General features: G+C 48.9%; 1 protein-coding gene across 2 annotated transcripts in view; it reads left to right on the top strand.

Moving 5' to 3' along the window:
- Positions 1–16243, top strand: part of FAM107B (family with sequence similarity 107 member B) — a 543269-nt gene that overhangs the window by 88767 nt on the left and 438259 nt on the right. The window contains exons 1-2 of one of the 2 annotated variants that reach the window (XM_063926913.1): positions 663–711; positions 3193–3320. Coding sequence is in view for 1 of the 2 variants with exons in the window: in XM_063926910.1 (XP_063782980.1) it covers positions 3193–3320 (128 nt within the window). In the remaining variant the exon portion in view is untranslated. Of the gene's footprint in view, positions 1–662; positions 712–3192; positions 3321–16243 lie in introns of those variants that run through there. The other variant, XM_063926910.1, reaches the window with a different exon arrangement.

Raw genomic sequence — 16243 nt, 5'->3', positions numbered from 1 at the left:
GTATGTTTACTAGGTGACAGCAGGCACACAGCTCCCCCAGTAGTTGTGTGTATTGGATGAAACCATTTTCACTTTTCCCTGTATTCCTTTGATAACTTTGTAACAAACATAAGCACACATTATGAACAGCTAAAAAAATTTATCTAGTTTCAAACCATAGGCTCAAATGCAGTTTGCTTATATATCTAGGGGAAAATAAATAAATAAATAAAATATATGTGTGTATATATATATATATATATATATATATATATATCTCAAAACAAAATACTCTCTCTCTGCGCTAGTGGATTAATGAGATTAAGATAGTCACTTCAATTAATACAAAAGAAATATAAAAGAGGCACCTAAAGTTCAACTAAGTTCCCTGTTAGGAGGAACTAAAGGATAGAAATGTATGGCAATAGAAGAACTGGCGCCAAAGTGTCTTATCAACACCCAATTTAATACTGAAGAATTTATAAAAGGCTTAAACACCTAAAAACAAATTGATAACATGTTCCATCACAAAAATGTATTAAAACCAAAATAATATCAAAGACGTTACAGAGATGTGTTGTTCCACATTCGTAGCAATATGACTTTTAGCGTTGAAAACAATTATAGGTGATTCACAATAGTCTCGTCCTTCTCCTTAGTGTTGGTTCGGAGATAAAACCACAATACAGATAACCCAACGCGTTTCGTCTTTATATCAAGACTTCATCAGAGGTACATCTCAACTGACTGGTACATGCAGTTGTATATCAAATTAACACATCTTGGCAAATCGTTCCTATATGTTTGAATGAAAAACCCATATATCACTCGGGTTTTCTGATGAACAATCGATCTGGCCTTGTAGTGAAGCAAATAGTATAAAATTCGGATATTCAGATACAGGGGGAGAAACCACTTAAGTGGAAAACCTTCTGTGGATCTGTGATAGAAGCTCAGTACCTGTGCAATCATTGCAAAGGTACTGAGCTTCTATCACAGAATAATAACCTCACAGGGAACCTAATTACAGCCACAAGTACCGTTTGCTTTAAGAAAAGCATCAAATTAATTTTTTTTACATTTTTTTTAGTTCATTTGCCATTACCAACATATATATGGTAAGGTATTTAACAGCTTAACCACCCTAAAGGTGGGTACACACTATTAGATATATCTGCAGATCAATTGATCTGCAGATATATCTATGTACGGATCGGGCAGTGTGCTGTGCATACACACAGCCCGATCCGTCGGGGGACTGACGTCATGAACTGGGCGGGCGCTCGCGCCCGCCCAGTTCACCTGTCAATCACCGCCGGGCGCCGCAGCATGTGTACGGGCGGTCGGATGACCGCCCTGTACACACACAGCGACGCGCCAATATATCGTTAGATATATTGGCTGTCGGCTGTGCTGCGCGGCCGACGCGATACGTCTGTGAACGACGGAGTTCACAGACGTATCGCCCGTACACACTGGCCGACGGTCCCGCGATGTATCGGCCGTTCAAGAGAACGGCCGATACATCGACCAGTGTGTACGGGCCTTTACAGTAAAGAACCCTGTACTATGATGATGGCGAAACCTTTCTTCTAGACAAGCTTTATTTCCCCTTTTATTTTCATAGTCTTGGATTCATTAGACCAAAAGTTATATTGACCCTGGATATGTTTATGTACAATAATTTGTCACCACTACAATTTCTGCAACTGTTCTTTATAATTAAAACATTCCAATCACTTTTTTTTTCAGATGTTTAATACACATTACCAAGTTTTATCTAAAAGTGAAAACAACCCGGCAAACTACTGGTGTTAAAGCATGGCAGTGAGGCAAACCAGAGTGCACAATTTAAATAACTTACACATAATAATAAGCAAAATCAATAGGAATAACATACCGTGATGCAAGAAGAAAAAAAAAAAAAAAAAGTGTGAGGCCCCCCCATCCCACCCCTGGGGATCTAATTACACTCAGTCTCCCAAATCAAGAGTTATGCCTAAAGCAGGGGAGGGCAATTATTTCAGCTGGGGGGCCGCATAACACTTCCAGCGAATATTCGAGGGCCACACACAAAATACTCAAAAAAAGATCCCTTTTTACACATTATGGCAGACAGCGTGCCCTTTTTACACATTACGACAGACAGCGTCCCCTTTTTACACATTACGACAGACAGCGCCCCCGTTTTTATACATTACGGCAGACAGCGCCCCCGTTTTTATACATTACGGCAGACAGCGCCCCCGTTTTTACACATTACGGCAGACAGCGCCCCCGTTTTTACACATTACGGCAGACAGCGCCCCCGTTTTTACACATTACGGCAGACAGCACCCCCGTTTTTACACATTACGGCAGACAGAGCCCCCGTTTTTACACATTACAGCAGACAGTCCCTACCCCCCTTCCCCCCCTCCCCTAAACCCATATTGCAGTTTTTAACTCCCCTCCCTCCCCACCCCTAAACCTATATGGCAACTTAAGCAGTGATCCAGGGGCTGGCTGGACAGGGGGTTTACCTGTTTGTCACAGTGGCAGACAATCCCCGCTGTCCGATGATCTGCGCTGCTGCCGGCCGGAGTCACTGCTGATGTGGCCTCTCCTGCTCCCGCTCGCTGCCCGCTGCTTCCTCTCCTCACTGGCCGCCGCTCCTCGGCCGCCGCTCCTGCTCACTGCAGTGCATCCCCCCGTGCCGCCCAGCGCATGATAACAGAGGAAATCCCGGTCAGCTGACCCTGTGACGTGACCGGGATTTCCTCAGCGGCGCCGCGTCTGAGAGCAGTGCAATGACAAGCGGCATGTCGGGCCGCTTGTCATTGCACTCTGGTGGGGCACAGCGGGCCAGGCAGGATCGGTCTGCGGGCCGCATCCGGCCCCCGGGCCGCCTGTTGCCCACCCCTAGCCTAAAGGATCATATTTTATGATATTCATAAGGCCCCTTTTTTTTTTTTCTTCAATATTGCTGTCTTTTTCTGAACTTTCTGTTTTACATAGCACAGCAGTGGCATTCATTTTTTTAAAATCTGATACCATCATTATGTAACTACTGTATATAAAGCAAGTTGTATTGTAATTAATAATAATGCAGTCATATGATTTGGATTTTAAAATCATGGTGAAAATACTATACAGGTAGTTATAATTATAGTGCTCCGAAGAATTTCTTAAAATCAATACATTTTCTTTTTTTTTTTTGTCTCTATTTTTCAGTCTGTAAGGAATATCTGCACAGACTTTATCAGTCTTTAGTAGAAAGAAATATTGACTTTACTCCAGCTGCCATAGAGAGAGAATTAATCAACACATGCAGAGATGCTACGGGAAAGGAAAACCGCCTGGTAAGAATAAACAAGTTTATATGTGAACAAAAATATGTGAAAGGCTGCAGATCAAAGCACACTTGGCCAGTTTACAAACTCCTATACAAAGCACATTGGGTCTAATTCAGACCTGATTGTAGATGTGCTAAATTTAGCATATCTACTGTACGGTCAGTTTCACAGGCATGAGGGGGAACACCCAGCACAGGGCTAACCGGCCCCGCATGTTTGGCTCTGCCCCCCCCCCCGCACAGGTACAAAAGCATCGCATGGCGGCAATGCTTTTGTACCTGATTAGCCCCCTGCCTGCGCAGCTCCTGCACACTGGCAGGGAGCTACTCATCGCTTCCTGGGTCGCAGCGGCTCCGTGTGATGTCACACAGCCACCGCGGCCCGCCCCCCGCGCGGTCCGGGCATGCCTGCGTTGGCCAGACCATGCCCCCAAACTGGCGGACAGGCAGAGGCGATCGCTGGGCAGAGATGCGAAAACACACAGCAGCGATCAGGTCTGAATTAGGCCCATTGATCAGTAGTGGAATATGGAAACTTTCATTCTGCTATGAAATATATGTTGCTTAATAATGGAAACAAAATGTTTTCTAAAATCTGCAAATAAGGAAAAAAGTATTCTAACAAGGGGACTGGTATGTTATACCGCCACTTTGGATGCCGAATGTCAGCATACCGACATTTGCATCACGAGTGGTGGAATGCCAGCAGGGGGGTGAGCGCAACGAAGCCCCTTGCGGGCTCGGTGGCGAACTACACTCGCAATATGTTCTATTCTCCCGCTATCGGTGTCTATAGATGGGTGCGGTGCACACGGGCCCACCTTGCACCCATTTTTTTCAAATACTCACCTCTACAAAGTACCCTGCTGGTGGCAGCATCTCTCCTCAAATCTCCAGCAAATGGCGCTGCAGCCATTTTTCCAGAGATTTGCACATACGCAGTAAGAAAATCTCTGGGAAAATGGCTGCCGCACCATTTCCCCGGAGATTTGCGCATGTGCAATAGAGTCTGTGCACCCTCTATGGCTCAGACTCTATTATACTGACAGGCACTGGCTGCAGAGGAGGGGGCCCCGAAAGAGGAGGTTGACCACGGGCCTCCTCCTCTGTTAAGACGCCCGTGCGTTGGTCTATATACTGCTGCGACCCTGATTGAACTTCTATATTGATAAATAAAAAATAAATGTGCTGACTATTGCCAAATCAGGGAGTACCCTTGCAACTACTCTTTGTGTGTGGTTCATACTACTTCTGGATATTTGGATTATTGTCAAAGAGGAGCAGCCCAGTCATCTCATTCAAATGGAAACTTGAGTGCAAAATATTGACACACACACACACACACACACACACACACACACACACACACACACACACACACACACACACAGTTAGATTCATACACAGGGTCAGACACAAATATGGAAACACCTAGGAAAGAATGATTTTATTACCTAATGTGTAGACCTACGTTATTCTCTAAAGTGTAGAACCACCGTTCGCATGCAAGACAGACTGAATTATCCTTGGAATGGACAAATATAAGTCCTGGATGGTCAACAATGGAATCTTAAACCATTCTTCATGCAAAACATGTTCAAGCTCCCAGAGTGATGTTGGAGGTTGATAACATGACCGAACCCTGTTCTCCAAAACCGACGACAGGGGCTGTATGATGTTGAGATCCTGCTATTGGAGGGCCAGGGAAGATGAGACACCTCGTCTGCATCAGTGGTACAAGTAGAAAAAATGGCTTAATGGTACTGTGTGCGCGTGCCAAAAAATGGGTGTGGCCACATACCATACGGAGCGTGGCCACTGAAAATGGGGGCCAGATACACATATGCCCCCAAAAGTGCAGTGCCAGATACACATATGCCCCAATAGTGAAGTGCCAGATACACATATGCCCCCAGTAGTGCAGTGCCAGATACACATATGCCCCCATGGTGCCAGATATGCCCCCACAGTGCCAGATATACCCCCATGGTGCCAGACATGCTCCCACAGTGCCAGATACAAATATGCCCCACAGTGCCAGATACACATATGCCCCCATGGTGCCAGATATGTCCCCACAGTGCTAGATACACATATGCCCCCACAGTGCCAGATACACTTATGCCCCCACAGTGCCAGGTACACACATGCCCTCACAGTGGTAGGTACACACATGCCCCCACAGTGCCACATACACACATGCCCCCCACAGTGCCAGGTACACACATGCCCCCATAGTGTCAAGTATACACATGCCCTCACAGTGCCAGATATGCCTCCACAGTGCCAAATACACATATGCCCCCACAGTGCCAGATATGCCCACACGGTGCCAAATATGCCCCCACAGTGCCAGGTACACACATGCCCCCCACAGTGCCAGGTACACACATGCCTCCACAGTGGCAGATGCAAATATGCCCCCACAGTGTCAGACACACATATACCCCCACAGTACCATATATGCCCCCACAGTGTCAGATATGCTCCCACAGTGCCAGATACAAATATGCCCCCAAAGTGCCAGATACACATATGCTGCCATGTGCCAGATATGCCCCCACAATGCCAGATACACATATGCCCCCACAGTGCCAGATATGCCCCACAATGCCAGATACACACATGTCCCCACAGTGCCAGGTACACATATGCTTCCACAGTGCCAAATATGCCCCCAATAGTGCCAGATTCAAATATGCCCACACAGTGCCAGATACACATATGCCCCCACAGTGCCAGATACACATATGCCCCCACAGTGCCAGATACACACATGACCCCCACAGTGCCAGGTACACACATGACCCCCACAGTGCCAGGTACACACATGCCTCCAAAGTGCCAGGTACACACATTCCCCCCAGAGTGCTGCTCACCGCTGCTTACTGCTGCTGTGTGTGCATCAGCGGAGGAGAGCGCAGCGCGCCCCTCTCCTGCCCCTCAGTGCTCAGTCCAGCAGCGGCGTGTATCTCAAACCAGGCACCGGTTCGTGAGCCAAAGCTTGCAGTCCAGTAGCCAATCAGGAGCCGCAGCTCCCGGTCCGAGAGCTGATTGGCTCACGAACCGGTGGCTGGTTTGAGATACATGCCGCTGCCACCGGACTGAGCACTGAGGGACAGGAGAGGCGCACGCTGTGCTCTCCTCCCCTGACATAGACACAGCAGCGGCTGCAAGCAAAGTGGTAGGCCAGCGGTACTGCGTACCGGCTGTCAATTTCTTACCGGTACGCAGTACTGCCCCGTACCACCATACTTGCAGCACTGTTCTGTATGAATCGGTGTCTGATCATCTTGGTACTAGGGTGTCACCAGCCGCAAACAATGTCTGCACCATGGGATGGACCTGGTCAGAGAAAATGTCTACATAGTTCAGTGACTGAACCGTGCATGCTAATAATGGATCTGGCAGAATACTATCATATCGCTGCCCAAATCATCACCTAACCTGCCGGCTATACTTACGGTTCAGATGCCAGCTACCGGGATCCCAGCAGCCGGCATCTTAACCGCATCCCATTTTACAGAAGATGTGGTATGCTTCGGGTCATTAGCCATTCCAAGCCTTCTCCATACTTTTTTCCCATTATTCTGGTACAGGTTGATCTTAGTTTCAAATAATGCTATTCCGGAACTTGGCTTGTCTGTTTTAGATGTTTTTTTTGGATAAATCTAATCTGTCCTTTCTATTTTTGAGGCTTATGAATGGTTTGCACCTTGTGGTGAACTCTTAGTATTTGCTTTTGTGATGTCTTCTCTTTATAGTAGACTTGGATAATAATTAGAGATGTGCGGCTTGCACTTTTCTTGTTTTGTGTTTTGGTTCCACGGCAAAGCCTGTAAAATTAATTTGGATAATAATAACCCTTTTATTTGGAGCTGTTATAATAATATGCAGTACAGGCGAGCGTACCCCTACACCACACGGGGCAAACCCTGTAAAAAATATTTGGATAATAATATAAGTAATATATATAACCCTTTTATTTGGAGTAAATAATATATAGCACAGGACACCACCACTGAACTTATGGCAGCACAAGACACCACCACTGGACTGATGCAGCACAAGACACCGCCACTGGACTGCTGCAGCACAAGACACCACCACTGAACTGATGCAGCACAAGACACCGCCACTGGACTGCTGCAGCACAAGACACCACCACTGGACTGATGCAGCACAAGACACCGCCACTGGACTGCTGCAGCACAAGACACCGCCACTGGACTGCTGCAGCACAAGACACCGCCACTGGACTGCTGCAGCACAAGACACCGCCACTGGACTGCTGCAGCACAAGACAGCACCACTGGACTGAACTTATACGGCAGTACCCCTGGAGTTGTACGGCAGTGTCAGACAGGATGGTACTTTAAAAAACTAGACCCCAAACCGCACATGATGCAAAGAAAGAAAAAGAGGTTCAAGATGGAATTGTCCTTGTCCTTATGTTGTATAAACAGGACATGCACACTTTAACAAACCAATCATTTCAGCGACAGGGTCTGCCACATGACTGTGGCTGAAATAACTGGTTTGTTTGGGCCCCCACCAAAAAAGAAGCAATCAATCTCTCCTTGCACAAACTGGCTCTACAGAGGCAAGATGTCGACCTCATCCTCCGATTCCTCACCCCTTTCAGTGTGTACATCCTCCTCCTCACAGATTATTAATTAGTCCCCACTGGAATCCACCATCACAGGTCCCTGTGTACTTTCTGGAGGCAATTGCTGGTAAAGGTCTTCCCTGAGGAATTTATAATAAGATTTTACTCACCGGTAAATCTATTTCTCGTAGTCCGTAGTGGATGCTGGGAACTCCGTAAGGACCATGGGGAATAGCGGCTCCGCAGGAGACTGGGCACAACTAAAGAAAGCTTTAGGACTACCTGGTGTGCACTGGCTCCTCCCACTATGACCCTCCTCCAGACCTCAATTAGGATACTGTGCCCGGAAGAGCTGACACAATAAGGAAGGATTTTGAATCCCGGGTAAGACTCATACCAGCCACACCAATCACACCGTATAACTCGTGATGCTATATCCAGTTAACAGTATGAATAACAACTGAGCCTCACCAACAGATGGCTCATAACAATAACCCTTTAGTTAAGCAATAACTATATACAAGTTTTGCAGACAATCCGCACTTGGGATGGGCGCCCAGCATCCACTACGGACTACGAGAAATAGATTTACCGGTGAGTAAAATCTTATTTTCTCTGACGTCCTAGTGGATGCTGGGAACTCCGTAAGGACCATGGGGATTATACCAAAGCTCCCAAACGGGCAGGAGAGTGCGGATGACTCTGCAGCACCGAATGAGCAAACTCAAGGTCCTCCTTAGCCAGGGTATCAAACTTGTAGAATCTTGCAAAAGTGTTTGAACCCGACGAAGTAGCAGCTCGGCAAAGTTGTAAAGCTGAGACCCCTCGGGCAGCCGCCCAAGAAGAGCCCACTTTCCTCGTGGAATGGGCCTTTACATATTTAGGATGCGGCAGTCCAGCCGCAGAATGTGCAAGTTGAATCGTGCTACAGATCCAGCGAGCAATAGTCTGCAAAGAAGCAGGAGCACCCAGCTTGTTGGGTGCATACAGGATAAATAGCGAGTCAGTTTTTCTGACTCCAGCCATCCTGGAAACATATATTTTCAGGGCCCTGACTACGTCCAGCAACTTGGAGTCCTCCAAGTCCCGAGTAGCCGCAGGCACCACAATAGGTTGGTTCACATGAAAAGCTGATACCACCTTAGGAAGGAATTGGGAACGCGTCCTCAATTCCGCCCTATCCACATGAAAAATCAGATAAGGGCTTTTACATGACAAAGCCGCCAATTCTGATACACGCCTGGCCGACGCCAAGGCCAACAGCATGACCACTTTCCACGTGAGGTTTTTAAGCTCCACGGTTTTAAGTGGCTCAAACCAATGCGACTTCAGGAAATCCAACACCACGTTGAGATCCCACGGTGCCACTGGAGGCACAAACGGGGGCTGAATATGCAGCACTCCCTTAACAAAAGTCTGAACTTCAGGCAGTGAAGCCAGTTCTTTTTGGAAGAAAATGGACAGAGCCGAAATCTGGACCTTAATGGAACCCAATTTTAGGCCCATAGACACTCCTGACTGTAGGAAGTGCAGAAAACGACCCAGTTGAAATTCCTCCGTTGGGGCCTTTCTGGCCTCACACCAAGCAACATATTTTCGCCAAATACGGTGATAATGTGTTACGGTCACATCTTTCCTCGCCTTAATCAGCGTAGGAATGACTTCCTCCGGAATGCCTTTTTCCATTAGGATCCGGTGTACAATCGCCATGCCGTCAAACGCATCCGCGGTAAGTCTTGGAACAGACAGGGTCCCTGCTGCAGCAGGTCCTGTCTGAGCGGCAGAGGCCATGGGTCCTCTGAGATCATTTCTTGAAGTTCTGGGTACCAAGATCTTCTTGGCCAATCCGGAACCACGAGTATAGTTCGTACTCCTCTCTTTCTTATTATTCTCAGTACCTTGGGTATGAGAGGCAGAGGAGGGAACACATACACCGACTGGTACACCCACGGTGTTACCAGAGCGTCCACAGCTATCGCCTGAGGGTCCCTTGACCTGGAGCAATATCTTTTTAGCTTTTTGTTGAGGCGGGACGCCATCATGTCCACCTGTGGCCTTTCCCACTGGTGTACAATCATTTGGAAGACTTCTGGATGAAGTCCCCACTCTCCCGGGTGGAGGTCGTGCCTGCTGAGGAAGTCTGCTTCCCAGTTGTCCACTCCCGGAATGAACACTGCTGACAGTGCTAACACGTGATTCTCCGCCCAACGGAGAATCCTTGTGGCTTCTGCCATCGCCATCCTGCTTCTTGTGCCGCCCTGTCGGTTTACATGGGCGACCGCTGTGATGTTGTCTGACTGAATCAGTACCGGCTGGTGTTGAAGCAGGGGCCTTGCCTGACTTAGGGCATTGTAAATGGCCCTTAGTTCCAGAATATTTATGTGTAGGGCAGTCTCCTGACTTGACCATAGTCCTTGGAAATTTCTTCCCTGAGTGACTGCCCCCCAGCCTCGAAGGCTGGCATCCGTGGTCACTAGAACCCAGTCCTGTATGCCGAATCTGCGGCCCTCTAGAAGATGAGCACTCTGCAGCCACCACAGTAGAGACACCCTGGCCCTTGGGGACAAGGTTATCAGCCGATGCATCTGAAGATGCGATCCGGACCACTTGTCCAGCAGATACCACTGAAAGATTCTTGCATGGAACCTGCCGAATGGAATTGCTTCGTAAGAAGCTACCATCTTTCCCAGGACTCGCGTGCAGTGATGCACCGACACCTGTTTTGGTTTTAGGAGGTCTCTTACAAGAGATGACAACTCCCTGGCCTTCTCCTCCGGGAGAAACACTTTTTTCTGTTCTGTGTCCAGAACCATCCCCAGGAACAGTAGACGCGTTGTAGGAACCAGCTGCGACTTCGGGATATTCAGGATCCAGCCGTGATGTTGTAGCACTGTCTGAGCTAGTGCTACTCCGATCAACAACTGTTCCCTGAACCTCGCCTTTATAAGGAGATCGTCCAAGTACGGGATAATTATGACTCCCTTTTTTCGAAGGAGTATCATCATTTCTGCCATTACCTTGGTAAATACCCTCGGAGCCGTGGATAGACCAAACGGCAACGTCTGGAATTGGTAATGACAGTCCTGTACCACAAATCTGAGGTACTCCTGGTGAGGAGGGTAAATGGGGACATGCAGGTAAGCATCCTTGATGTCCAGTGATACCATGTAATCCCCCTCGTCCAGGCTCGCAATAACCGCCCTGAGCGATTCCATTTTGAACTTGAACCTTCTTATGTAAGTGTTCAGTGATTTTAGATTTAAAATGGGTCTCACCGAACCATCCGGTTTCGGTACCACAAACAACGTGGAATAATAACCCCTTCCCTGTTGCAGGAGGGGTACCTTGATTATCACCTGCTGAGAGTACAGCTTGTGAATTGCCTCCTGCACTGCCTCCCTGTCTAGGGGAGTTGTTGGCAAAGCTGATTTGAGGAAACGGCGAGGGGGAGACGTCTCGAATTCCAGCTTGTAACCCTGAGATACCACTTGTAGAATCCAGGGATCTACCTGTGAGCGAGCCCACTGGTCGCTGAAGTTCCGGAGACTGGCCCCCACCGCACCTGGCTCCGCCTGTGGAGCCCCAGCGTCATGCGGTGGACTTAGAGGAAGCGGGAGAGGGCTTTTGCTCCTGGGAACTGGCTGTATGGTGCAGCTTTTTCCCACTGCCTCTGCCTCTGGGCAGAAAGGACGCGCCTTTAACCCGCTTGCCTTTCTGTGGCCGAAAGGACTGTACCTGATAATACGGTGCTTTCTTTGGCTGTGAGGGAACATGGGGTAAAAATGTCGACTTTCCAGCAGTTGCTGTGGAGACAAGGTCCGAGTGACCCTCCCCAAACAATTCCTCACCTTTGTAAGGCAAAACCTTCATGTGCCTTTTAGAATCTGCATCACCTGTCCACTGCCGGGTCCACAATACCCTCCTGGCAGATATGGACATTGCATTTACTCTAGATGCCAGCCGGCAAATATCCCTCTGGGCATCTCTTATATATAAGAGTGCATCCTTAGTATGCTCTATGTTTAGCAATATAGTGTCCCTGTCCAGGGTATCAATGTTATCAGACAGGGAATCTGACCACGCGGCTGCAGCACTGCACATCCATGCTGAAGCAATAGCCGGTCGCAGTATAAAACCTGAGTGTGTATACACAGACTTCAGGATAGCCTCCTGCTTTCTATCTGCAGGCTCCTTTAGGGCGGCCGCATCCGGAGACGGTAGTGCCACCTTTTTTGACAAGCGTGTGAGCGCTTTATCCACCCTAGGGGATGTCTCCCAACGTGACCTATCCTCTGGCGGGAAAGGGTACGCCATTAGTAATCTTTTAGAAATCACCAGTTTCTTATCGGGGGAAGCCCATGCTTCATCACACACTTCATTCAACTCATCAGATGGGGGAAAAACCACTGGTTGCTTTTTCTCCCCAAACATAATACCCTTTTTTGTGGTACCTGGGTAAAGATCAGAAATGTGCAACACATCTTTCATTGCCGTAATCATGTAACGGATGGCCCTATTGGAATGTACCGTGGTCTCACCGTCGTCGACACTGGAGTCAGTATCCATGTCGACGTCTGTATCTGCCATCTGCGGTAGCGGGCGTTTTAGGGCCCCCGATGGCTTTTGAGACGCCTGGGCAGGCACGGGCTGAGAAGCCGGCTGTCCCACATCTGTCATGTCGTCAAACCTTTTGTGTAAGGAGTTGACACTGTCACGTACTTCCTTCCACATATCCATCCACTCAGGTGTCGACCCCGCTGGGGGTGACATCACATTTATCGGCCCCTGCTCCGCCTCCACATAAGCCTCCTCATCAAACATGTCGACACAGCCGTACCGACACACCGCACACACACAGGGAATGCTCTGACTGAGGACAGTACCCCACAAAGCCCTTTGGGGAGACAGAGAGAGAGTATGCCAGCACACACCAGAGCGCTATATAATGCCGGGATTTACACTACTCACAGTGATTTCCCTTATAGCTGCTTATTACACAGAATTGTGCCTAAATTTAGTGCCCCCCCTCTCTTTTTTACCCTTATGTAGTCTGAAACTGCAGGGGAGAGCCTGGGAGCGATCCTTCCAGCGGAGCTGTGAGAGGAAATGGTGCCAGTGTGCTGAGGGAGATAGCCCCGCCCCTTTTTCGGCGGACTTCTCCCGCTTTTATTAAATTAATGTGGCAGGGGTATTTTACACATATATAGCCTAGTAAGCTATATTATGTGTGTTTGCCACCTGTAAGGTACTCAAATTGCTGCCCAGGGCGCCCCCCCCCAGCGCCCTGCACCCATAGTGACCGGAGTGTGTGGTGTGCACAGGGAGCAATGGCGCACAGCTGCAGTGCTGTGCGCTACCTTAATGAAGACAGGAGTCTTCAGCCGCCGATTTTGAGGAAGATCTTCTTGCTTCTGGCTCTGCAAGGGGGACGGCGGCGCGGCTCCGGGACCGGACGATCATGGACGGGCCCAGTGTTCGATCCCTTTGGAGCTAATGGTGTCCAGTAGCCTAAGAAGCCCAAGCTAGCTGCAAGCAGGTAGGTTCGCTTCTCTCCCCTAAGTCCCTCGTAGCAGTGAGTCTGTTGCCAGCAGATCTCACTGAAAATAAAAAACCTAAAATATACTTTCTTTTTCTAGGAGCCCAGGAGAGCCCCTAGTGTGCATCCAGCTCAGCTGGGCACAAAATTCTAACTGAGGTCTGGAGGAGGGTCATAGTGGGAGGAGCCAGTGCACACCAGGTAGTCCTAAAGCTTTCTTTAGTTGTGCCCAGTCTCCTGCGGAGCCGCTATTCCCCATGGTCCTTACGGAGTTCCCAGCATCTACTAGGACGTCAGAGAAAATTCATTTTGATGAACATCATCTTCTCCACATTTTGTGGAAGTAACCTCCTACGCCAATTGCTGACAAGGTTACCGACTGCACTAAACACTTTTGGAGTACACACTGGAGGGGAGCAACTTAGGTAAAATAAAGCCAGTTTGTGCAAGGGCATCTAAATTTCCTCTTTTTCCTGCCAGTATACGTACAGACCGTCTGACATGCCTACTTGGATGCTGTCACTCATATAATCCTCCACCATTCTTTCAATGGTGACAGAATCATATGCAGTGACAGTAGACATGTCATTAATCGTTGGCAGGTCCTTCAGTCTAGATCAGATGTCAGCACTCGCTCCTGACTGCCCTGCATCACTGCCAGCGGAAATCTTATCCTTTTCCTTGCAGCCCCAGTTGCGGGAGAAAGTGAAGGAGGAGCTGTTGACGGGTCACGTTCCGCTTGAGTTGACAATTTTCTCACCAGCAGGTCTTTGAACCTCTGTAGACTTATGTCTGCCGGAAAGAGAGATACAACGTAGGCTTTAAACCTAGGATCAAGCATGGTGGCCAAAATGTAGTGCTCTGATTTCAACAGATTGACCACCCTTGAATCCTGGCAAAGCAAATGAAGGGCTCCATTCACAGTCCCACATACTTTGCGGAATCGCTCCATCTTACTTCCTCCTTCATTTTCTCCAGCTGCTTCTACAAAAGCCTGATGAGGGGAATGACCTGACTCAATCTGGCAGTGTCTGAACTGACTTCACGTGTGGCAAGTTCGAAGGGTTGGAGAACCTTGCACAAGACGGAAATCATTCTTCACTGCGCTTGAGTCAGGTGCATTCCCCCTCCTTTGCCTATATCATAGGTGGATGTATAGGCTTGAATGGCCTTTTGCTGCTTTTCCTTCCTCTGAAGCATATAGAGTGTTGAATTCCACCTCGTTACCACCTGTTGCTTCTGGTGTTGGCAGGGCAGATTCAGGGGGTTCACTACGATCTGCCGGCGGTCGGGCTCCCGGCGACCAGCATACCGGCGCCGGGAGCCCGACCGCCGGCATACCGACAGTGTGGCGAGCGCAAATGAGCCCCTTGCGGGCTCGCTGCGCTCGCCACGCTACGGGCACGGTGGCGCGCTACGCACGCCACACTATTTTATTCTCCTTCCAGGGGGGTCGTGGACCCCCACGAGGGAGAATAAGTGTCGGTATGCCGGCTGTCGGGATCCCGGCGCCGGTATACTGTGCGCCGGGATCCCGTCAGTCGGCATACTGAAGACCACCCGGTTCAGGAGTGTTTGATGGTGCGCCAGTCTTCGGCACGCGATGGCTGAATGCCGAAAATGGCCCACAATTTTTTGGGCTACCGAGAGCATCTCCTGCATGCCACTGTCATTTTTCTAAAAATTCTACACCACCAAATGAATTGTATGTGCAAAACATGGGATGTACTGGAATTTGCCCAGATGTAATGCACGCAGAATATTGGTGGCATTGTCCGATATCACTCTAAGTGGGGTAAGCCATTGTGCGATAATGTCCCTCAGTTTCCGTAAGAGGTTGTTAGTGGTGTGCCTCTTACGGAAAGTGGTGATACATAGCGCAGCCTGCCTAGGAACGAGTTGGCGTTTGCGAGATGCTGCTACTGGTGCTGCTGTTGTTGTTGCTGCGGGAGGCAATACATCTACCCAGTGGGCTGTCACAGTCATATAGTCCTTAGTCTGCCCTGTTCCACTTGTCCACATGTCCGTGGTGAAGTGGACAGTGGGTACAACTGCATTTTTTAGGACACTGAGGACACTTTTTCTGACGTCTCTGTACATTCTCGGTATCGCCTGCTTAGTGAAGTGGAACCTAGATGGGATTTGGTACCGGGGACACACCAGTGGCGTGCGGTGAGGTTAGTGGCTGGTGAGGCACTACAGCCATAATGCCCGCCGAATCCTGCCGATGACCCCTACCGCCACCGAGCCAATGCCCGCTACTGCCCCTGAGCCAATGCCCGCTGCCCGCTGCCACCGCCAATGGCTTATAAACTTGCCCACAATCAACTGACCCAGCCCTCCGCCACTAATTTGCATCTCAGTCCGATGCCGCCAATGCCCGCTGCCTGCCTGCTCATCATACTTGAGATATATTGTACATTTTTATAGAATTTTTTTTTTGTGTTTGGGAAGGGAGTGGGAGGAGAACATAAATGCAATTCTGTTGTCCAGGGCTTCCATTAACTTAATGGAGAAGGGGCTGAATGGGTTAAAACATTTAAAAAAAAATTGTGTGGGGTCCCCCCTCCTAAGTATAACCAGCCTCGGGCTCTTTGAGCCTGTCCTGGTTGTTTAAATACTGGGACAAAATTGGACAGGGGTTCCCCGTATTTAGACAACCAGCACCGGGCTCTTAGTCCGGTCCTGGTTCCAAAAATACGGGGGACAAAAGACGTAGGGGTCCCCCGTATTTTTAAAACCAGCAGCGGGCTCCACTAGCCAGGGACATAATGCCACAGCCGGG

Source organism: Pseudophryne corroboree, chromosome 6 (genome assembly GCF_028390025.1).
Source record: "Pseudophryne corroboree isolate aPseCor3 chromosome 6, aPseCor3.hap2, whole genome shotgun sequence".
NCBI classification, from domain to species: domain Eukaryota; kingdom Metazoa; phylum Chordata; class Amphibia; order Anura; family Myobatrachidae; genus Pseudophryne; species Pseudophryne corroboree.
The sequence above is the reverse complement of the archived record's forward strand: the minus strand, read 5'-3'. Positions and strand labels throughout refer to the sequence as shown.